At 42.7% G+C, this 25,046-nt stretch overlaps 1 protein-coding gene across 1 annotated transcript in view; it reads right to left on the bottom strand.

The window, feature by feature from the left end:
- Nucleotides 1-25,046, bottom strand: part of LOC311237089 (uncharacterized protein) — a gene marked incomplete at its 5' end in the record, with an annotated part of 75,992 nt that overhangs the window by 21,266 nt on the left and 29,680 nt on the right. Inside the window, 4 exons of the mRNA XM_084324895.1 lie at nucleotides 8,334-8,418; nucleotides 9,450-9,643; nucleotides 10,477-10,594; nucleotides 23,781-23,911. Coding sequence (XP_084181021.1) covers nucleotides 8,334-8,418; nucleotides 9,450-9,643; nucleotides 10,477-10,594; nucleotides 23,781-23,911 — 528 coding nt within the window. The remainder of the gene's footprint in view (nucleotides 1-8,333; nucleotides 8,419-9,449; nucleotides 9,644-10,476; nucleotides 10,595-23,780; nucleotides 23,912-25,046) is intronic.

Genomic DNA, 25,046 nt, shown 5'->3' with positions numbered 1-25,046 from the left:
ATACACACAATTGTTAAGGGGATGCAGACCAGAGAAAGACGTTTGTCTTGTTTACATCAGGGTCCCCCATTTTCAATTCATAGTGACATTTATGACATACACAACATACATGACATTTATGGCATAGGGACATACATGACATTTAAAGATTCTACCTTTAAATGTGTGGACTATCCCTTTAGCTTCTATACAGCATGGGTGCTGTGTGTATGCAGTCGGGCAGCTCTGTATGTTACATAGTTAATCTGTTGCATGTTAGATTGTTTCTTCACGTGATTTCATTATCATTTAATTCATTACGCTTAGAGGAATTACAAAACAGAGTGGAAAAGCATATTAAAGTTACATAAATCCCCTCTCTCTCTCTCTCTCTCACACACACACACACACACACACACACACACACACACACACACACACACACACACACACACACACACACACACACACACACACACACACACACACACACACACACACACACACACACACACACACACACACACACTGTCTTTCTATCTCTATGTCTCCCTCTTTTTTTCTCTGTCTCATTACAGATATGTATATGCTGTAGATGTTGTTGACTGTGTATCTAGGCATAATTAAAAGATGGCCTGTGTGTGTGTGTGTGTGTGTGTGTGTGTCCCTCCTCTGACATAAATCCCTCCTGAGAAGCACAACATCTGCTCGCTCATCTGAAAAATGATCACCCTTCACCGTGACTCACAACAAACCATCTCTCAGACACTGTTATATAAATTAATATTAGATAGATATATTATAATCACTGTATAGTGATATAGTGATATATAGATATATACTGTATATATATCGATAGATAGATAAACCTCTGTTCTTCTCTCTTTCTCTTTCTCTCTTTCTCTCTTTCTCTCGCACACACACACACACACACACACACACACACACACACACACACACACACACACACACACACACACACACACACACACACACACACACACACAAATTACATTCCAATAGCCACTCAAAATGATAAAAGGGGTGAAAATCCAAATATTTTTTCAATTTAGCCAAAAGCCACTTAAATAAATCCAACTTTAATTAACAATCAAATAAGAGGACTCAATTCCATTAATGCTACTTATTTAAATGAAGTGGCCACTGGCCAGGGTTTTAGCTCTGGGTGGAGAGCTCAGGGCCCAGAGGCCTTAATCCAGGGGCTTGCCTAGCTGTCTCCCCTTTGGGACAGTGAAGTGAAGCTGGGTTGGACAGGGCCGGTCTGGAGGTCTGGGGGGTGTCTCTTGGGGTCAGAATCATTGCTAATCACCGGTGTATTAAAATGTTTACAGGCCACACTGGGATTAGCCCTAAGCTACAGTAATGCTTTTTAATGGTATTATTTGTGCCCTTACCGCCCTCCCTGAGCTCATTCTGGAGGACTCTCTGGGCCTTAAGCCTTATGGAATGAACAGTAAGTTAATGACATGAAATAAATAACGTGTGTGTGTGTGTGTGTGTGTGTGTGTGTGTGTGTGTGTGTGTGTGTGTGTGTGTGTGTGCGCGCGTGCGTGATGGCTTCTAGTGGCTCGTCAATACAGTAAGCAGACAGAAAGGTGACAGGCTAGGCATGTATACACACACACACACACACACACACACACACAGGTCCAGTATTCCCTCAGGCCAGGCTACAGTACAGACATATGGTGTGTAGTTATACTGTATATCATCTGACCCAGATTACTATCATGTAATCCTCAACACTATACACTCTGAAACAATGACGTTACAGCAGTGTTTCTTAACACCTGGGTTGGCACCCAGAGAGAAATTATTCACTTGGATCCCCAAATTATTCTAGAGGAATTTGTGTGTATCTTTTTCAATTATTAAAATGTTTTATTTTTGACTTAACAAGTGTAGATTGTTTACATCTACTATGGTCGAGGAGGCACAAGCATCTCACGAATGTATGTACATTTGAAAAAGCTGTGGCAATCTTTATCTATATATCCTTATTCAAACTTCTAATCTAAATACTTACACACACTTACTAAAAATCACTGTTAGTCCGCCCAGATGGCTTGTTATAACGGGTTATACCGGGTTCTCTAAATAACACACAACACAGACAGCACAGAAACACACACTGTAACATGTATAAACTAAAAAGGTCTACAAGCTTCAAAGTAATTTCAATCAACGAGAATGGTAGATATGAAAGAAGAAAACAAGCCCACATACACTTAAAGCTCTGTTCAAATGGTCAATGTCATCAAGAAGAAAAAAACAAGCCAGAGTCTTTCCTGTGACAAAATGGCATCCAATGTAATAAAAAAAGTCAACCAACAAACTCGATTCTTGTACCGGATCTCCTCACTGGTAAACAAGAATACCCTGAAGACTCTAGCAGGAGCACTCATTCAAGGGTACTACGACTATGCTTGCACCTCATGGTACCAAAGCACCTCAAAGGCGCTAAAAACAAAATTACAAACATCTCAAAACAAACTGGTCAGACTACTGCTTGACGTTACTCCTAGAACCCACCTCACCCCTGCCCACTTTGACAACCTAGGATGGCTTAGAGTAGACGACAGAGTACAGCAACTTGCAATGGGCCTGGTCTACAAGATACACTACACGACCAAGGTACCCATGTACATGTCAAAATACTTCCCAAAGGTCAGTGAATACCACGATCACAACACCAGAGGGAGCTCCACAAATCATGTTAAACCCAGATTCGGCTCAAACAAGGGACTAAACACGTTTCGCAATTATGCCACATCAATGTGGAACGCCCTACCCAAAGCTGTAAAGGAATGTGAATCACTACCCACTTTCAAAAACACTCTCAAAAAACACCTAAGGGAGACTGCAACTCGAAACTGGCCCCTGTAAATGTCCGAACACAACCCCCTCCAATGTACAGTAAATGACCAAGTATGGTCTTGTCAATAATCCAATGTACAGTTTTGTTTGTACAGTTATACAGTGTCCCCCCCCACCCCTCCTACCCAACCCCCCCCCCCACTCCTACCCAACCCCCCCCCCCCCCACCCACCCAACCACCTCCAATGTACAGTCCCCCCCCCACCCCCACCTACCCAATCCAATGTACAGTTTCTACGTCAAATGTATATACTCTTTTTTCTGGACTCTTTTGTATCACAAACAGTACTGTAATTGCAAATCTGGTATGTCATAAATGTATAGATGTAGCAGTACTGTCTATCTGTATGTCATGTATGTCATATATGTTACGATGAATTGAAAATGGGGGACCCTGATGTAAACAAGACGAAAGTCTTTGTCTGGTCTGCATCCCCTTAACAATTGTATGTATTGAGCTGTACTGTACTGTACCCATTCTGCAATCTGTTAATAAAGTTTTCAATCAATCAATCAATCAAGTCACACCACTCATAAAAAAACCAACCATGAACCCCACCGTCATAGGCAACTATCATCCTGTCTCTCTTCTTTCTTTCCTTCCTTCCTTTTTTTTTTTTTGCTTTCTTTTTTTACTCCTCTTTTTCTCCGCCTGATTTTTCAATTTTTCTCCCCATCCCAATTTTAGTCGTATGCCAATTCCCCCCCTCCCCTACCTGGTTGTTGTACGCATGTTCCTCCTACTGGTCGGTACAAGGGAACCCTGAAGTCTACCACACGCTTCCTCCGACACGTGCGGAGACAGCCAGTGGCTCTTTTTTCACCTGGCAGCGAGGACTCTCATTGGTGAAGCGTAACACGTGGGAGGTCACGATGCCTTCACCATTTCCTGCCTTTCACTGAGCAGGCACCCAGACCTGACCTGTAGGCGTCGCTGTCCACAACGCCAGATTACCACCCTCGACTTCCCTCCCGCTAACTCAGCCAAACGAGTTAGTATGATGATCGGCTCAAGCCGCAGGCAATGCTGACTCCGGGAGTCGAGACCGCAGCCTCTTGCATTGGTGACGAGCGCAATCTCCGCTACGCCATCCGACCGCCTTTCCTTCCTTTCTAAAACACTTGAACGTGCTGTATCCAACCAACTTACTGCTTATCTCTTACAGAATGACCTCCTAGACCCTAATCAGTCAGGCTTCCGGACTGGCCACTCCACAGAAACGGCCCTCATTGCGGTCACAGAGGCACTTCACTTAGCAAAAGCGAAAGGCCTCTCCTCTGTCCTGATTCTCCTAGATCTATCTGCAGCCTTCGACACAGTCAACAATCAGATCCTCCTCGCGTCCCTCGCAGGAATGGGAGTGGCTGGCTCTGCGCTGACATGGCTGACATCATACCTCAATGACCGCTCCTACCAAGTGTCATGGAGAGGGACCCTGTCGGCCCCCTGCGGACGGGTGTCCCTCAGGGCTCGGTCCTAGGACCCCTCCTCTTCTCCCTCTACACTAAATCTCTGGGTAACATTATCACGTCTCATGCCTTCTCGTATCATTGTTATGCCGATGATACTCAACTCTTCCTCTCCTTCCCTCCCTCAGATATCCACGTCTCTGAGCGGATCTCGGCCTGTCTGTCCGCCATCTCCCCCTGGATGATGACCAACCACCTCAAACTGAACCTAAGCAAAACAGAATTGCTCCAACTGCCGGCCAAATCCTCCCCCGTGACAACCTTTCCATCACAGTCGAGAATGCAGCTGTGACCGCGTCCCTGACCGCCAAGAACATTGGTGTTGTCCTTGACGACCAGTTGAACTTCTCCGCTCACATCGCAGTGACAACCAGAACCTGCAGATTCCTCCTGAGCAACGTCAGAAGGATCCGCCCCTTCCTGACAAAAGAAGCCACCAAACTCCTCGTCCAATCAACAGTCATCTCCCGCCTCGACTACTGCAACGCACTGCTTGCTGGCCTCCCGGCCACTGCCACCAAGCCTCTTCAACTCATTCAGAACGCAGTGGCCCGCCTGATCTCAAACCTACCGAAGTCAGCCCATGTCACCACACTTCTTAGGGACCTGCACTGGCTTCCCATTGCTGCACGAATCCGCTTCAAGGCCCTCGACCTGGCATACCGTGCGGCAAAGGGAACCACTCCCGCCTACCTCCGGTCAATGGTCTCTAACTACACACCCTCAAGACCCCTACGCTCTGCATCTTCTGGCCGTCTCATACCCACTCCTATCCGAGCTCCGCCTTTTCTCAGTCCTTGCCCCACAATGGTGGAATGAACTGCCCACCCCAGTTAGGACAGCCGAAACACGTCCAATCTTTCGCCGTGGACTAAAGATGCACTTCTTCAACCATTATCTGAAAATAAAAATAAAATTAAATAAAATAAATCTAACCCTAACTAACCGTACTGTCATGCACTTGTCCTAATAAACTAACCTACACTGTAGCACTCAACACTTTGATGAACATTGTTACTCAGCTGATAGAGTTGTGCCCTTCCTGATGACTTGTCGTACAGAACTTGTAAGTTGCTTTGGATAAAAGCGTCATGTAAATGTAAATGTAAGAACCGCACACACACACACACACACACACAATTATAATACCTTTAATAATTAATACCTTAACAAAGTTGTCAATGCCGTCAACAAGAATATGCAAAAACAACAATGTGCTAAATAGCCGACCAATTAGTTGAAACAGTCTTGAGTTGGACATGTATGTCTCTTACAGAGAGACGTGGAGCAGCGTTTGGCCTGAGGCAATCTGCTTGGCAATATGTTCGTCTGTTGTTTGGTCATACTGGCTGTAAATAACGGGGATTAATCAACCAACCACTGGCCTGTCTGTCTCACACGCTGCTTAACCAGGAATTAGCACTCTGATCGGAACACTACCAGCCAATTTGTTATAAAGCTGATCAAAGTTATCTCTTCAAAAAAAACGACCAGCGAGTCAAAATGATCCGTTAATACAAAACCCAGGATGTAATATGAATGACGCAAACATATTTATGAGACAAATCTCTCCAATATGAAAAACAGAAACCTATTCATTGTTTGGCCAGTGAATAACGAGGATTTATAGACCAACCCCCTGGCTGACTGCCCTTAAAGCCGGGAGAAGGCACAGAGCGCTTAGCCAGGAATTATGTGGGATGATACAGTATGAATAATACAAAATAAATTGTGATATATGATGATGGGATGGAAATCCAGGATTTCCCACAGATAAAATAAAAAGGTTGTTATTTACTAATCAGGTCAAAATGATGACCTGTGTTCTCCTCCAGTGGTAATCTAGATGAGCATAATCTAGAGGAGCATAATATCTAATAATATCCAGACCGACAGTAAAGTCCTTTTTGTTTTGCTGTATCTCACAAGGTAATCCACATAGATGTTGTCCCATTTCCTAAATTCCAATTCCTGCTGGAGATTAAATTGCTCTACAAAACTGATCAACTATAGCTACCGCTTAGAGTTATATTATACTATACTACATTATGTGAACGACGTGTCTCTCACAACACAGCTGCTATTTCTGACCAAACAATGTACACAGGTGGTTTTCAAAAGCCTGAGCCGGGACCTGAATGGAGGTCGGGGGGGAACAATTAAAACGCAATTGGACTGCATTTTGGACTGCATTTATACAGCGCTTTACAATTCATGCCTCACATTCACCCATTCACGTCACACATTCACACACCGACAGCGGAGGCGACCATGCAAGGTTGCCGACCTGCTCATCGGGAGCAGTTAGGGATTAAGTCTCTTGCTCAAGGACACTTCGACATGCTACCGGGAGGAGCCGGAATTGAACCGGGAACCTGCTGATTACCAGACAACTGCTCTACCTCCTGAGCCGCTGTCACTATTAAAATTTACATAATTAATGTAGGTCTGCAGGGGAAAAAGTATACTATGCTGATACTATACTATATAGTAGTTTGTTTCTTGTACAGATGCAACACATTTTCAAACCTGTCTAAAATGTCAGATTTTACAAGCGTGTGATGACATTTTGACATGTCTCTTGTCATTATGTGAATCCTAACAAGGCTTCCATATGACGGGATTCCTGGCATAGCAGCAGCAGCAGTGTGTGTGTGTGTGCGTTTGTGTGTGTGTGTGTGTGTGTGTGTGTGTGTGTGTGTGTGTGTGTGTGTGTGTGTGTGTGTGTGTGTGTGCGTGCGTGCGTGCGTGTATGCCACATCTATGTCGTGTGTGTCTGCATTTGTGTCTGTGTGCAAGTGTGTCATTGTATGCATGTGTGTGTGTGTGTGTGTGTGTGTGTGTTTGCATCTCTGTATATGACTGTCTTGTGTGTGTGTGTGTGTGTGTGTGTGTGTGTGTGTGTGTGTGTGTGTGTGTGTGTGTGTGTGTGTGTGTGTGTGTGTGTGTGTGTGTGTGTGTGTGTGTGTGTGTGTGTGTGTGTGTGTGTGTGTGTGTGTGTGTGTGTGTGTGACAGACAGAGCCAGATGAACAGGCAGATGTTTCTTCTGTCTCTCCACTCTGACTGTCTGAGAGAAAGACTGACAACAGCTGGATCCAAGCCAGTCACACACACACACACACACACACACACACACACACACACACACACACACACACACACACACACACACACACACACACACACACACACACACACACACACACGCGCGCCAGACACACAGACAACAGCCAGACACACAGACACACACAATACTGACTGAAAGCGGCTATATACATGACAGTGTGCCATCTCAATGCACTGATGTTTGAAAGCTGTCTGAGGTTTATTTAGGTCCAGATGTCACTCTCTCTTAATCTTGTTGGACATGGATGTTTGGACTGCCAGTGATAGTAAACTGGCAGTAAACTGATGCTGCCTTTTTCTGATTGTGGGTCATGGCGGCCATTTTGTTATTTTGCGTTAACACAACAGCAGGTGATTAGGTTTTTAGTAACAGCTTTAGTGTCACAGATAGAGGGAAACAAGGAAACAGAGTTACCCTCATGCGGACCCACTAGAAGTATTTCATAACATACTAAATGTACCGTAACAGAAAAAAATAAAATAAAAAAAACAGTTTAGTCAGTCACTGTATCAAAGGCTCAGACAATAAACAAAGGCAGTAATGGGGCTATAGAATTTCAACAGAGGTTGTCATATTGTATTCACTGATTGTGCCTTTAATCCTTTCATTACCACACTACAGAAGGTTAACCTTTCATTACCACACTACAGAAGGTTAACCTTTAACCGTCTGTAGTGTGGTAGTGAAAGGGTTAACCTTCTGTAGTGTGGTAGTGAAAGGGTTAACCCTTTGTCATGTGGCTGTGAAAGGGTTAACCTTCTGTATTGTCGCAGCGAAAGGGTTCGCCGTTTGGTAGTGTGGTAGTGAAAGGGTTAAAGGCCACGAGACATGGGAACACACATCTTTAATATACTGTACCATGTTGTTGCTCTGTTCCGTCTCGTTCTTCCCCAGCATAGTGAGCTGGCTGTGTGTGAAGTGTCTGTGGCTCTCCTGCTCAGGCCTGCCAACATGTACATACACATAATAGGGTTTCATATATTTAAGATACGATAAGATATTCCTTTATTGATCCCCTTGGGGAAATTCAGGCATCATAGCAGCATGGGGGAGGGGGGAGGCGAGGTACAGGTAGTAAAAAGCAGTGTAAACAATATAACAAATCAATATAATTAACATAATTAACTCTGGACATGTGCATAATGGCAACAAGGTGTGAGATGACGGTATGTATGCCCTCTCAGTTATATTTGCCCTACAATAAATTGTTACAATATATAATCGAATCCAATAATCTAAATCGAATCTAATATATAATTGGAATTATTATGATTATTACTGGGATATTTGAGGTGTGCTTGATTTATTCTGCCACTTAAAAACGTATTGCCTCTCAAGCATTCATTTTGTTCTTATGATATTAGTGTGTGTGTGTGTGCGTGCGTGCGTGCGCGCGTGTGTGTGTGTGTGTGTGTGTTTTATTGTGACAACTCATACTACATAACAGGTAATGCCACGTAGCATTATAATATAAACATGTAAACACACAATAACTAAGCTAAAATCAAGCAGAGAAAGACGAAACTAAACCAACTAAACGTAACTTACCCCCCCCCCCCCAAATAACACAATTACATCGAACTATTGTGTGCAATTGCAGTGGTTGTGGTTAAAAAAATCAACATGTACGGTGGCGGGTAAAACATTGTGTTCTCCCATAAAATAAGGAAAGGAAAATCAATAATTAGTCCAATCCAGCTGTGGAGGAATCCTTTTTGATTGCCCCAAACAATAGCTTAAATCTCACACCTAGGTGGGAGCCAAGGGGCTTAGGGCCCCCACGCCTCTCTACTCTTAGCTCAGTAGTGTCCCCTTCTCTCCCTCACTGTCTCCCAGCTGGCCACGATGAGGGAACTCCTCTTAGCCAAAGCTCATTTAACCCACATGTACCTTTTATATGTGTTTTCCCTATTACACCTACAGTATATTGATCATGAAGGTCTGCCACAGTTGAATTGATTGGTATAGGCCTACCTGTGGTCGTCTTCTCCCAGCGGCTCCTGTGTGAACCTGTGGAGCCTCTGGGCCTCCTCCCGGTATCTCCGCAGGTCCTGGTTCAGTAGGCTACAGAGCGAGCTCAGTGCCTGCTCCTGGAACACCAGTCTCTCGGAAAGGGCTGAGCGTCCAGCGAAGGATCTCTCTAGGTCCTGACGAGCACGCAACACCCACTGGGGAGGTTCACAACACGGACATAAACATTGATATCATTATTTGACATGTTAGCTTACACTCTCATCCAGAGCAATCCGTAGTTCATGCAAACAGTATAGCTTGGATAACCCCCGCTTTTAATTAACCATTGGATGGACACAGGTGCAAGTGCATTCAACAATGACAACTATATATAGATGTAGCACAAGGCAAGCATTAGATTCATGCTTTACTTTACCTCTACCAAAAACAAATGCTCTGAAAAAGACGGTAATGTATAGAGCAGTTGCTTATTGGAATAAAATACCCAGAAATATAACTATGATAAGGAACAAATTTATGTTTTAAAGAAAAGTTTAAAATTGCGCTCATGAATAATGAGTTACATTTTGGCCATTGACTTTTGAAATTAGTATGGAAATATAAAGGTGATCGGTGACTTGAGAAAAGTTATGCTATAATATGAGTTCAAATCATATATATGATTTTGATCCGTTTTGTTCTTATGGACTGAATATGTAATTTGTATTTTATGGTTGAGAATTGTGATATCTAACTTATGAATATTGAGTGAGCTTTTATTCACTGTTTTGTTCGTTGTGATGTTTTCTTGTGAGTACTTCAATGTTTGTGGTTTTATATTTTTATGTTACTTTTTTTTGTGTGTGTTTGTATTTTTAATGTTTGGACCCCAGGAAGAGTACGTCTCACTTTGGTGTAGACTAATGGGGATCCACAATAAAACAAAACAAAACAAAACAATGACAACTAAACATTCAGATACGGAGTGAATCATTATTGCCACAATAAAACCTGTTGAGCAGATAAGCCTAGAAAAGACTGTGCTTACGGTGCAATGCTGCAGGCTGGGGTCTCTCTGCACAGCGTCCTCTGTGTCTCCCCGGCTCTGTTCCAGGTCACACAGCTCACTGTTCAGCTGCAGCAGACGGCCTCGTATCACACACAGTCTGGGGGACAACATGAGCACAACGTTAGGACACAGAGCGGTTAGCCGATAGCAGATCACGACCGCTGCATGTCATCTAGTCTCTTCTCCCATCTCTCCTGTCACTCTTCACACAGCTTCAACAGTTCAAATAATTTAACCCGAATCGAACGGCATCCAAGTTTTCAGTCTGTGGCTGTCCTGAGGTCTCTCTTTTCCCTGAGCAAACATCCTCCACTCCAAAACAGAGAGGAGGAGGAGGAGGAGGAGGAGGAGGAGGAGGAGGAGGAGGAGGAGGAGGAGGTGGCAGAGTTCAGCTCTCAGAGATTTGCCTGAGAACACAGTGCACTGTAGGCAGATAGGTCGTGTTCACAGTGGGGCTGTGAAAACTGATGTTGATGTCTTTCTCTCTGAGAGTGACAGGGGAGAGTTGGAGGGGATGTCGTGCGACATTGACTGGATATAAAAAACGACATGGTATGGGCCTTAGACCACTGAGACACCAAAATGTTGCCTAAAACTGTTTTTCCGTTTTTTTTGCAATGTCTGTGAAGCAATCATAATTACACAACGTATTCTAACACCAGATGTCTGCCCTCTGGCATATTAAACTTCTTAACTCAATTTAACAAAAGCAAAGCACTCTGTAACTGTTATATTCAGCCTTGATATTGTGAATTATCTTCCATAACCCCTAGATGAGATTTATATTTGGTGTTAAAGCAGTGAAAACACGGCCAAAGGGAGATTGCAGGATCACTGTCCCATCCTTCAACAAACATTACTGTGTTTTCATAGATAGACAAAGTCCTGCACAGCTGACACTGAGTCATCGATTAATCCTCCCTACTAAGCCCTCCATTTAAAGTAAATAGTAGTCAAACATTATATAATGTGAGTTCACATCGCTACTTTGCCTAAGTATGGATACAGCTGGAGTAAAGCTAAGGTGTCCGGACTCTTTCTTTATGACTATATTGAAACCAAAAACTAAATCATGGGACCTTGATCTAAACGGTCTCATGACTGTTACCACTTTTCAGGCCACTGTTGCATGCATGGCTGCATGCAATATGAATCAATCACACTGTGAGTATGGAAGTTTGGTAGTATTGTAGTTTGTTTGTAGTTTGATGTTTGCTAGTCAGGCTACAACTAGCCATATAGTAGCCTACTCAAGTAGTACTTAATAATAAATAGTAATAAAAACAGGCTGCTAACATATATGATACATTATTTATATTTGTTATAGTATGCTATATTTTCTTCCATTCTCCCATCTCTCTTATGTGATTTGCAATGCAACCACTAGAGGGGGGTGACCATCTGCAACAAGCAGACAGCACTGCCATGATGTATCAAAGAAGTGTTTTGTAAAAGATACCTCTTTTAAGGAAATATTTGATGAATGTGCAAAGAAATTAACATCAAAATCTAAAGAAAGGCAACTACTCACATTATAATGCAAATAATGACACAAAAAAATGCAATCATGTGCGCTGTAATGTATGATATCATGATCAGTGCTACAGATGACATAAAGCTGAGTGGAACAAACCCTAATCCACTGTCAGCGAAGAAATAAAACACCTAGTAGCAATAGTCTGTCCTGAAGGATGTCCTACGATGATGTTTCTATTAGCAGCAATAGTCTGTTTTTAAGGATTATCCTTTGATTATGTTTCTATTAGCAGCAATAGTCTGTTCTTAAGGATGTCCTTTGATGATGTTTCTATTAGCAGCAATAGTCTGTTCTTAAGGATGTCCTTTGATTATGTTTCTATTAGCAGCAATATTCTGTTCTTAAGGATGTCCTTTGATGATGTTTCTATTAGCAGCAATAGTCTGTTTTTAAGGATTATCATTTGATTATGTTTCTATTAGCAGCAATAGTCTGTTCTTAAGGATGTCCTTTGATTATGTTTCTATTAGCAGCAATAGTCTGTTCTTAAAGATGTCCTTTGATGATGTTTCTATTAGCAGCAATAGTCTGTTCTTAAGGATGTCCTTTGATGATGTTTCTATGCAGCACTAATCTGTTTTTAAGGATGTGTGCAGTGTGTTAACCCTTTGTAGTGTGGTAGTGAAAGGGTTAACCTTCTGTAGTGTGGTAATCAAAGATTTAACCCTTGGTAGTGCGGTAGTGAACGCATTAACCCTTTGTAGTGTGGTAGTGAAAGTGTAAACCCTTTGTAGTGTGTGGCAGTGAAAGGGTTAAGGACCCTTCACACCTAAGACGGCAACTATAAAGATAACTATACCTACTGTATAAAAATCATTTTAAAATGTACAGATACAGAAGAGAAGCCACCCAACTCCTCCTGCAATCAACAGTAATGTCTCGCCTCGAACGAGGTGCTTCAACTCATACAGAAGAACGCAGCGGCCCGCCTGAGCTCCAACCTACCAAAGTCAGCCCACATCGCCCCACTTCTTAGAGAGCTGCACTGGCCTCCCATTGCCGGCCGCACCAATCCGCTTCAAGGTTCTTGACCTGCCATTCCGTGTAACAATGGGAACGTTGACCTCCCTCCTACCTCCGGTCAATGGTCTCTAACTACTACACACACCCTCAAGACCCCTTCCGGCCGCCTGAGACCAACTCCTATTGGGGCTCCTGGGGGGGTCATGGAAGTGAAGCAGACTATTCTCTGTCCGGGAATGAACTTCCCACCACAGTCAGGACAGCTGAGCTGAAACCCGCCGCCCAGTTTTCCAACGTCGACTAAAAAAACACACTTGTTCAATCAATATGTTTCATGTTGATGTCCCAGTGCTTAACTAACTAACTAACTAACATGCTGTACCGCAAACAATTAAGATAAGATAAGATAAGATATTCCTTTATTGATCTCCTTGGGGAAATTCGGTATTATAGCAGCATGGGGGAGGGGGGGGGGAGGGGAGGTACAGGTAGTAGAAGACATACAGGTACAGGTCACAGAATTATAGTACAGTGGAGAAGTAAAAATGTAAATAGAATAAAAAGGCAGTGTAAACAATATACAATATAATTAACTCTGGACATGCGCATTATGGGCAACAAGGTGCGAGATCAGGGTATGTATGCCCTCTCAGTTATTTTGCCCTACAATATATAGTATGTCACAAATGTAACAGTATTGTATACCTGTATGTCATTTATGTCATAATGTCATGAATATATATCTGTATATCTGTATGTTGTGTATGTCATAAATGTCATTATGAATTGAAAATGGGGGACCCTGATGTAAACAAGACGAACATCTTTCTTTGGTCTGCATCCCCTTAACAATTGTGTGTATTGAGCCGTACTGTATTGTACCCATTCTGCAATCTGTTAATAAGGTTTTCAATCAATCAATCAATCAATCAATCAATCAATCAATCAATCAATCAATCAATCAGTCAATCAGTTACAATATATAATCTAATAATCTAAATCTAATCTAATATATAATCCAAAGAAACGAAATGCTAGAATGCTAAATATATGCAATATATAATCTAATAATCCAATAATCTAAATCTAATGTAATATATAATCTAAAAATGCTAAAATGCTAAATATATGCAATATATAATCTAATAATACAATAGTCTTATCTAATTTAATATACATAAGGGAAGTATATTGGGGGTCAGCTACTAGGTTCCTAGTTGGATGTCTGGCAGCAGTCGCTGCCCAATTACCACCAACCATAGTTGTGTGGCATTACAGTATCTTGTATCTTGTAATATCAGATGTTTTACTATTATGTACTATAAACAAGTGCTGACTCGTTGTACATAATTTGGAAGTTGCTTTGGATGAAAGTGTCAGCTAAATGACTAAATGTAAATGTGAATGTAAATGCGTAGCCTAGAGTTAATAGCCTACCAGCTCTGGGTCCAACGTTTTAGAGTCAAATGTGATCTTTGGAGAGCAACACAACGATCATGCTTTCCTTTGGAAGCCATGTATCTCTTATAGTTATAGTTTATTGTGGGATGTGATGGTAGCATTACACCCAAAACTGGGTCCAAAACAGGGACGTATGAAAAGTGAAATAAAATACAATAATTACTCATTACTTCATTGTTTCTCATGTCATTTATGTTTGCTTATCATTCACTAAGTGTCCCAAATGCCCTTTACCTATCAAATGACATCCCTGAGACATTCGTGTGTGCGTGCATGCGTGCATATGACAGATGATATAGTTTGATGAGTTCTGTGAGTGTGTGAAATGAAGATATCATCCAAAAGAAAAGACGGTAATTACAAATGAATATCACTGTATGTGTGTGTGTGTGTGTGTGTGTGTATGTGTGTGTGTGTGTGTGTGTGTGTGTGTGTGTGTGTGTAAATAATGAGAGAGAGAGCAATAGAGAGAAAGAGAGGGAGTGGGGGAGGGAGAACGTCCTCCAGTGATTAGCAAGGCTTGGGTTTGACGACAGCATCAATGAGAATTTGTAGGCACCCACTGGGGGGATAAACGCACACGCACGCACGCACACACACACACACACACAGCAAGACGATAAGCAGCAAGCGGCCCTGTGCCTGAACTGTCATTAACCTTTTGTTTATGTGACTCTGAAAATGAGGTCTAACTCTGCATGCAGTAGGTGTGAGTGAGTGAGTGAGTGAGTGAGTGAGTGAGTGAGTGAGTGAGTGAGTGAGTGAGTGAGTGAGTGAGTGAGTGAGTGAATGAGTGAGTGTGTGTGAGACACATACACGCACGCACGCACACACGCACGCACACACTCGCACGCACACACACACACACACATGCACGTACACACACACACACACACACACACACACACACACACACACACACACACACACACACACACGCACGCACACACACACACAGAGCCAGCTGTCAAACTATTCTGATTAGGTGCTTAAAGACAAGCGTAAATAGGAGTCCATAATTATGGGTATGTATATGACAAACACATTTCACTTCATAATTGGAGGTAAAAAAAACATGTGGGCGTTTGTTTTTACACACTGATGTGCTGCATGGCTTGTGACACACCGGGCTTCTACTGTATATCTACTGTGTCTTGTTTACAGTATGTACATGTATATTTGCATGTATAAATAAAATTGTATGTGAATGAAGAATAATTATTCAGTGTGCAAACAAACTACGATATGCTGTACTTGCGGAAACCTTTTTCTTATTGTATTTCTCACTGTAACTGACAGCTCACGTCTTCTGGGGTTCTAGACTAGAGGACAATAACAATGTAAATGAAACGTGTGTCAATGAGGTGAAATAGTTTGTTTGCATGGAATATCAACAATTTTACAACATGCTTTCTTATTATTATAAACTGTAAGTTGTTTTAAATTAATTCCAGCTTTAAAGGTGCTGTAAGTGGTATTTATTTTAAATAGGTGTTAAATAGCTCTACATTCCAACAGCCATATAGAGTGTTTGGTCAGTAGCATGTGTCTCCTAGTCCCTCCGCTCTGCAGTAAACACAAAATACATTTCCTGGTATCCCTTCCCACTCAGGAGAGAGAACCCTAGATATTTTATAGTTATTTCAAGAAATCTTGCCAAGCCAAATTTTCTTACTGCACTGGTAGATTATGTAATTTTTTTTTACACATTTGCTTAAAACTAGTTTGTATTTCTTATTTTTGTCAGACCATTCCAGAGTTCTCTCTCCTGATTGGATAAAGTGGGAACGGGATACCAGGAAATGTTTTTTCTGTTTACTGCAGAGCGGAGGGACTGAGAGACCCATACTGACCAAACACTGAAGGCAAATGTGTTGCTATTGACATATCTGCAAAACACATTGGAAAGTGTAAGAAGTGTTGTCCGCAAGTAGACACAAAGGTTGGTTCTTCCTTTTTAACCCTTTCAGGTATGTGGTCCAGATATGCTGCTCCAATTAAAGGTTATGTTAAAGTGGAATGTGGTCCAGCTACGCAGCTATGCTGGTCTGAGTATGTTAAAAGTGTATGTTAAAGTGGTATGTGTTCCACTTATGTTGCTCTGATTATGTCCTCTTGGAGTTGGCAGGCTTCATGTGAAAGTATATAATCTTCATAAAATCTTTGCCATGTTTTCTATGCAAAATCTTTTTCTTCAAAGTAACTTGTAACTGATGGGTTCAGATAAATGTACTCTAGTGGAGTAAAAAGTACAATATTTCCTTTGAACTGTAGTGGAGTAAAAAAAAACTCACGTAAAGTACAAGTAGCTCGAAATTGTAAGTAAATCGAGAGTACAGTACTTAAGTAAAAATACTTTCCACCACTGCCAAAAGCGTACGACAAAGTGTGGCAGAAAAGGATTTCAGCACATCACATACCAGGTGATAAGTAAATAAAATAAATACAAAATAATAAACCTGCCCTGTGTTCCAGGTGTCATGAGAAACTAAAGTCATATGAGGACTCAGGACTGTGATAAATAATGAAGATCACAGGCGGGAGGAAGAGGAGGAAGAGGCAGATGAAGACTGTAAAAACAGGAGGAGTGGATGAGAGGAAGTTGAGAATAAGAGATATACCATTAGACAAACAAGAGCGGGGGAGGGAGTAGCTGGGGCCAAAAGCAGATATGTACAAACAAAAGAGAGAGAGAGAGAGAGAGAGAGAGAGAGAGAGAGAGAGAGAGAGGAGTCATATATCTCTCTTCCCAACTGCCAGTTGGTCTGTTGGTCTTGGCATGCAAAGCACCATGCTGGTTGTGTAACAAGGCGCTGTGTATCAGGCAATGGGAAAATACCAAAGAAACACAGTACATATCCAACAACGTAAACACTTTACCACTTCCGTTCCCATATGAGAATGAACTAAATTATAGCATTCCTGTGTTTTTTTTTGTAGTTGTACACACAAATGTAGTAGAGATTCTGTAGTGAATCACTTTAGAAATAACCATATGAAGGGCGGTCGGATGGTGTAACGGAGATTGCGCTCGTCACCAATGCAAGAGGCTGCGGTCTCGACTCCCGGAGTCAGCATTGCCTGCGGCTTGGGCCGATCGTCATACTAACTCATTTGGCTGAGTTAGCGGGAGGGAAGTCGAGGGTGGTAATCTGGCGTGGACAGCGACGCCTACAGGTCAGGTCTGGGCGCCTGCTCAGCGAAAGGCAGGAAATGGTGAAGACAGCGTGACCTCCCACGCGTTACGCTTCACCAATGAGAGTCCTCGCTGCCAGGTGAAAAAAGAGCCACTGGCTGTCTCCGCATGTGTCGGAGGAAGCATGTGGTGGACTTCAGGGTTCCCTTGTACCGACCAGTAGCAGGAACATGCGCACAACAACCAGGTAGGGGAGGGGGGGAATTGGCATAACGACTAAATTGGGATGGGGAGAAAAATAGAAAATCAGGCGGAGAAAAAGAGGATAAAAAAAATTAAAATAAAATAACGCATTTGTTTCCGTAGCCGCAGTTTGCGAAGACGCTCTCTGATTGGCTAGCCCGCGTACAGCGAAGACCCTCTCTGATTGGTTTAGCTCCGAAGGGCTCTTCCGCCTTGTACATATATATTCTCTGCTTCGAAGTGGTTATGCTTTGGCCCTCTTTCGAAGTGGGTTATGCTTAGAGTTTATCTTTAGAGCAGGGCGATGGACCACCAGCCCTGATTCCAAACTCTAAGCATAACCACTTCGAAGCAGAGAATATATATGTACAAGGCGGAAGAGCCCTTCAGAGCTAAACCAATCAGAGAGGGTCTTCGCTGTACGCGGGCTAGCCAATCAGAGAGCGTCTTCGCAAACTGCGGCTACGGAAACAAATCACGCCTCCCGACCTAGCTACTCTCCCTCTCTTCCTCTCTCTCTCTGATTACAGGATGGGGTGCAGGTGTGTGTCATCCGGAGGAGCAGTTGAGTGACATCTACCAGCTGATTACCAACCATATTTAGACCTGGCCCAGATGTCATGAGGCTGCCAGATCGTAGTTCCTTATTTCCAGTCAGTCCGTATTCTCGCGTCTTGTTCTATTTATCAGTCCGTGTTCTTTTGTGCTTCTAACGTTCTTGTCCTCCTTTTGCTCACAGTTCCTGCCTAGCTCCACTCCCTGTTCCCTCATCTTGGATTCCTGTGAATGACCTCTGCCTGCCTGACCATTCTCTCTGTGAATATCCCTGTATGAGTATCCGCTCCTGGCTATGACCCCTACGCCCGTCTGACTACCCCGTACCGGCTCACTCCCTGCACCGTCTGCATACCCGCTCCAGGCTACGACCCGCCCGCTCGTCTGACTACCCTGTACCCGCTCACTCCCTGGACTGTCTAGCGACTGGATTCGGTTACTCTTTTCTCATTAAATGCACCCGACATTTAGGTTATACTCTGATTCCACATCGTCTCCGCTCGTTTGTGTCTGCACCTGTTCTGGCTTAGTGAAATTGTTACAAGAACAAAGCTTTGATTATAATTACTACTGATCATTTCTGTTAATTAATACTGAAGCTTCAAAGCTCACGAATTGGTAATCAGGAGTCAGGACAGCCCTAGGGTGCACTTCTGCACTATGTACAGTCGTGATAAATGAACAAATTCAAAGGTGTTATTTCATAACTGAATAAACACCTGTCCTCTGAGGAAAACTAGTTCCCTGGAACACTGTTGCATTCTGGGAGAGTTGCCTGAAAAGTGACATGTACTACTTTATACTTTTTGTATTTCACTTGTATAAGGCATGTGAATTAGTTCTAAGGGCCATTTCTTGCTAGGGCTTCCGAGTGAGTTCCAGTAACCTTGTGTTGGTTCCTATATACTGTTGTACACTTGATAGCAATAACTGATGCCTGCACTCAAAAATTATAGTTATTATGTCCTTTTTTTCTCCCATTTTCTATTTTCCTCCCATCCCAATTTCGTATCGTCCAATTCTACCCTCCCGTGTCTCGAACATTGTTAGGCCATGCCTCCCACAAGCCGGCTGCAATGTGGACGAAGCCTTACATCACGTCTCCCCTCCGGTACTCGAGGAAGCAGCCGTCGCATCTTTTCACCTGCACAGCGTGATCTCTCAGCGTCGGGGTCTGCGTTTGGAGGGCACGCCGCCCCCGTCGCTTCCTGATTCTGCTGCGCAGGCGCACCAACCGACCTGTAGGAGTCGCTGTCCACAACGTCCGATCCCCACCCATCAGCTTCCCACCCCCTAATACTGCCAATTGTATTAGTATGAACGACCAGCCAAGCTGATAGCAATGCGGAGAGCTGGGCTCGAACCCAGCGTCTCCTGCATTGGTGGTGAGCGCCTTGCCCACTGCACCACCTAGCCGCCCGTCCTTATGTTTTTATGTTCTCTAATCTAATGCACTCTAATCATCAATCACCCCGGCCCTCGTAACGGTCAAATAGTTTTCACGTAGGCAAATGTGTTGCTATTGATGTATCTGCAAGACACGTTGGAAGGTGCAAGAAGTGTCGTCCCCAAGTAGACACAAAGGTTGGTTCTTCCTTTTTAACCGTTTCAGGTGTGCAGTCTGACATGTGAGATAGAACTTTGAGAACCAAACTTTCCTAATAATGATGATGTCACGATGGCCGCCGGTCACTGCAACCTCTAGAATTCCAAGATTGAATACTGAGAAAAGATTCCAATAAAGCCAGTGGTGGAAGAAGTGCACAGTTCCTTTTACTTAAGTAAAAGTAGAAATACCCAGATAAATGAGTACTTACCCAACCCCCAGTCTCTGGAACTGTGTCCCTGCTGGCCTGGAAAAAAAAACCCAGAACCTTCTCTCCTGTCTCTGCCCTACTAGACTTCCTGCTGTCTCAACACAAAAGGGAGTGGACTACCTCATCTCCTTTACAAAGTCCAATCTCTGTGAGAACCCACTGAACTGGCAACAAAACTAGTAGCCCACCTAAGACCCCAGGTGAATAAACTCAGATCTCCTTCTTTATTCCTGTAAAGGAATTAATATGAGATGGGTACTAGGGCAGGGCAACCTGACTGAAAGCCATTATGCCATTTAATGTTTATTTTTTTTTTACATGATTACCACTAATCCTGTCTCAGTAAGCCTTTGATCAATGCTGTGCCAGACAAGGTTCAACTCAAGATATGTTGTTTGTGCAAATGCCCGGGAGAAACGGTGAGATTTCCGTGGATAGGACGGCGTTTGGGCCTCCAGTCCCGACACACCTTCAGAGACAGCTGATGTGTTTCGTCTTGTCTGAGAGTAGCGAGGGATTGTGTGCGTGTTGATGCCAGCTACGTGTAGGCCTACTTGCCATGGGGGTGCATGCGGGAGCTAACCGATCTGAGACCGGTAGTCCACCTGGGTGCTTAGGCCGTCCTTAGGACACATTTCTTCAAAGATTCTGCTGCTTGCGCAATTCACAACTTCATAGCTGGAGGAACCATGAGGGCTGTACCCGATTCAAAGTGTTAACAGATGTGACAAATCTGACAATGTTCCCATAAAGGTTTTGCAATATATACATAATTTTTTTTTTAGCCATCCCAATTTAGTCGTTATGCCAATTCCCTTCCTGGTCGTTGCACGCATTGCCCCACTGTCGGCCTGAGGAGGGTGTAGTAGAACTACCACATGCCTCCTCCGATACATGTGGAGTCGCCAGCCGCTTCTTTTCACCTGACAGCGAGGAATTTCACTGGGGGAACATAACGTGTGCGGAGGTTCGTGCTATTTAGAACGACCAGGAACCATACCCCACCGGCTTCCCACCCGCTAACACTGCCAATTGTGTTAGTATGGACGACTGACCAAGCCGGAGGTACCACTGACAGCTGGATTCGATCCTCAGAGTCTTTGTGTTGGTAGGTAGGTAGGCAGGTAGGCGAGTGCTTAGTTCACTGCGCTATACCCAGCCGCCCTCCCCGGTTTTGCAATATTTAACATTTTAAGAAAACATACGTCCTAAATTCAAATTAAAGTGAATTGAGCCAAACCCTGCTCCTGACCAGCCATCTGGTTAGTCATCTGACTGCCACTTGACTGCATAAAAGACACATTATTGTCAAGAACCATCTAATACAACCACAGCTATTAGCTGTGAATAAATTATTATTATTATAATTTTCAAGTCAACGGAGAGTGCTTGTCTCAATTGAGCCAGCAACATCATGAAGCAAATGTGTGAGCACAAAGTTACAGTCACTTGTAGCGTGAGCTTAGTTCACCCTACACCTTATTACAGAATGCCAATTACCCTGCTTACAAATGTAATCTCAACATTGACCAACAGGATTACACTTGTCAGTTTTTATGTTAATCAAATGACTGTAATCATGTTACATGTAATAATCCATCTCTCCCCAATCATGTTTGTTCATAAGTAACCCTTCATACCAACAGGTCTGAAAGCAGACGGTCGGGTTTCTGTCAGTCACTCTGGCGGTCCCGGGCCTTGTAGTACTCACTTGTAGTACTCACTGTGAAGCCACAGGTTAAAACACTGCAGTTGAATTCAAGTTCAAAGTCCAAAAATGTAAACAAATGGGTAAAAATAAAACAGCAATGGAGACATCTTGCCATTTTCTAGTTGATTGACTGAGCTCTTAATACAAGGAGTACATATTTAAAAATAGTACATTTTAAAATGTTTAAATCTTTTTAAATTGTACTGTGGCTGTAATATGTTTGGCTATATTGGTAATGCTAAAATGTAAACATTTAAGTAAAACATCTATATTTTGATTTATGATTCCATTGACATATAAAATAATTTTAGAATGTATGTAAATATGAGCCTACGTTAATCTATATGTTTAAAAGATTCCACATTGGGCCTTTAATTAGTTGACATATAATAGCATCATTATGACAAGCCCCAATGCATTTCTTCGCCTATGGCAGAAATGTACAGTTTTTCCCTTTCCAATTTACCAGTAATTTTGTCCCTGATACTGTATGTGGGGTTAATGGGAAAATTGTGTTTGACCAAAGGATTTTATGTTTTGTTAATGTACCAATCTTTAAAAGCCAACATGCTAATCTGCAATGCTAAGCTAGTTTTTGGCTAGCGATATTTCCTTTCTTTAAACTGCCTCTTAAAATTTGAAATCCCCTGCCTTAACAGAGAGAGAAATGTATATCAGAAGGCTTTGTTCACGGGACCACAGCTGCATGGACCACAGTTGAAGCTATATGAGCGATCTATTAATAGTCTGTTAATTTTCCTATTGCCGCAGCAAAGACTGAAGACTCGAGGGGCAGCCGGAAAATACGTCACCTGTGAGACGTCTATATCTTCAACTTCAAGACGCATCACCTCAAGTTTCAAGTTTCTTTAATAGTTGTCATACAGAAGTACAGAATACTTTTATACAAAATGCTTCTTACTGTTACGCTCCAGAGACTGTGCTAGACAAGATAAGTATCAAATAACATAGTATAGCATGTAAATTACAAGTAGAAAATGAGGTCACAGTGTTCAGTATAGACATATGTACAATGTTCGATGCAGAATAGACGTAACTGAGTTACCATAATATACAATACTATGCAGTGTACTAATATACAATACTATATAGTGCAAAGCAGAAATGGGATGAGGTACAATTTAGGTACAATTTACAGTAAGGTGTACGAGTTGTAGTGCAAATCCTTTATCAATAAATATAAAGTGTGGGGAGTGGGTGCTACAGTGTGTTTGTTTAAAGTGACTAAGTGAGTGTGTGCGTGTGGTTGTGTGTGCTAAGTGCGTTTGATGGTTGTTGTGTAGCGTTCATTGTTCGTGATATTAAATTAACATTAACAAATTGTTTTTACTGTGCACAAGCAGCGTCCACACGCATAGTAACCTATCCCACCCACATATTACATCACCTGCCTCACACATGCACGATTGCGCGCGCACACACACACACACACACACACGCACGCACGCACGCACCATGCACGCACGCACACACACACACACGCACGCACGCACGCACGCACGCACGCACGCACACACACACACACACACGTACTGTACCCTCACGCGATCCTGCTGTCTATGTTAGTAGAGCGGAACATAGTGGTGTTATGAGAAACTCAGGCTTAGAGGACTGTGACCAAACCACAAACCAGTATAATGGTCGAAGTCAGGTTCATAACGCTGGCAGACGAGGGACCCACCCTCTCAAAGGGATAAAAGGGCACATATTTAAATTCTTCCTAAAAAGATAATAATTGTAATTTTATATATTACAAATATAAATGTAAGTATATAAAAAGTGAGCGTATATTGAAGCGAATGAAACTTGAATTTGAACGTGAGCGTATATTAAACTTACTGTATGTGTATGGTGGTGAGTTCTTGCTCCGTCTGTCTCTGTAGTTGCGAGAGGTGAGAGGTCAGCTCCTGGCTATGGACAGCGTAAGGACATACACCTCCTCCTGGGTCGTGCCCCTCAAGGTCTGAACTCTGGTGAGAGGAGGAGATGCGTTTTTTTTTTATCATTTAAATTATTCATATTATAGTCTATTTCATATGCGGAGGAAATAAAAGTCAATAATGGTTTCATCAAATATTTGTATTCCTAAAAACAAAGCAGCTTCGGGTTTCACTCATAACATCATTTGATTTGCTTCTGCTTAAGGTCCCCCAAGCAGGTCTTAGTTTAGATTTTATTATACAACACAGTACAGTACAACGAAAAGAAGTTTGGCACCAGAGTGCAAATGTAGCAGTAAAGTGCAACAGCAATATACAATGTACAGGTGATTAAGATAAGTATGGTAGTAGTCATACTGATCTACAGATATGTCAAAAGATTATGTGTGGTGTAAGTACAGACAGGTGTGGATTACGGAAGCGTATTGCTGCCACACCAGAAACAGAAAAAAAAGATCAGTATCACGTTATAACGTGATAACTTCTCGTTTTAACATAAAACGTTTCACATTATAACGTGATAACTACTTCTTTTAACATAAAACATTTCACGTTATGATAACTTCTTGTTTTTACATAAAACGTTTCACGGAGCCTTCACCTGTTGTGTCCTCTATTCGTGTGCTTGCAATTATAGAGAGAGAAAGAGGAGGAATGGGAGATAGATCGGGGGAAAGACATTCGGCAAAGATCACCGGGTCCGGGAGCCGAACCCGGGTCGGCCATGTTGCACCGCGGTGCTGTATGCGGTGCGCCACTCGGGCGCCCCATGGCTGCACTTTCTTTACAGTTTTTGTTTCGGTCTGATGTGTGCATTGGAATTCAGTGGGTATTGTTTGAGTTTGGGATTGTTTCATCATTCTTTCCTTCTGTCGTAACCAACTGGGCTAAGGAGTTAACCGTTTATGAGTTGAGAAAATAATGACAATGTATTTCTAAAATCAAATACAATGAATGAAAAAACACAATTCAATGTGAAACTGGTTTCACACGCTCTAGTATCAAGTCAAGTCAAGTCAAGTGTACCTTTCTCAATGCCCCTTGGGGGAGATTCAGGTGTCATAGCAGCAACCCAGCGCACAGATTAATGACGTTTCCTCGTAACAGTAGTAATAATAAGTAATTTCCATGTTGGGTAAGAGAGGACAGAACGATGACTCATCAG

This window comes from Notolepis coatsorum, assembly GCF_963971535.1.
Source record: "Notolepis coatsorum genome assembly, chromosome: 11".
Lineage (NCBI taxonomy): Eukaryota > Metazoa > Chordata > Actinopteri > Aulopiformes > Paralepididae > Notolepis > Notolepis coatsorum.
The sequence above is the reverse complement of the archived record's forward strand: the minus strand, read 5'-3'. Positions and strand labels throughout refer to the sequence as shown.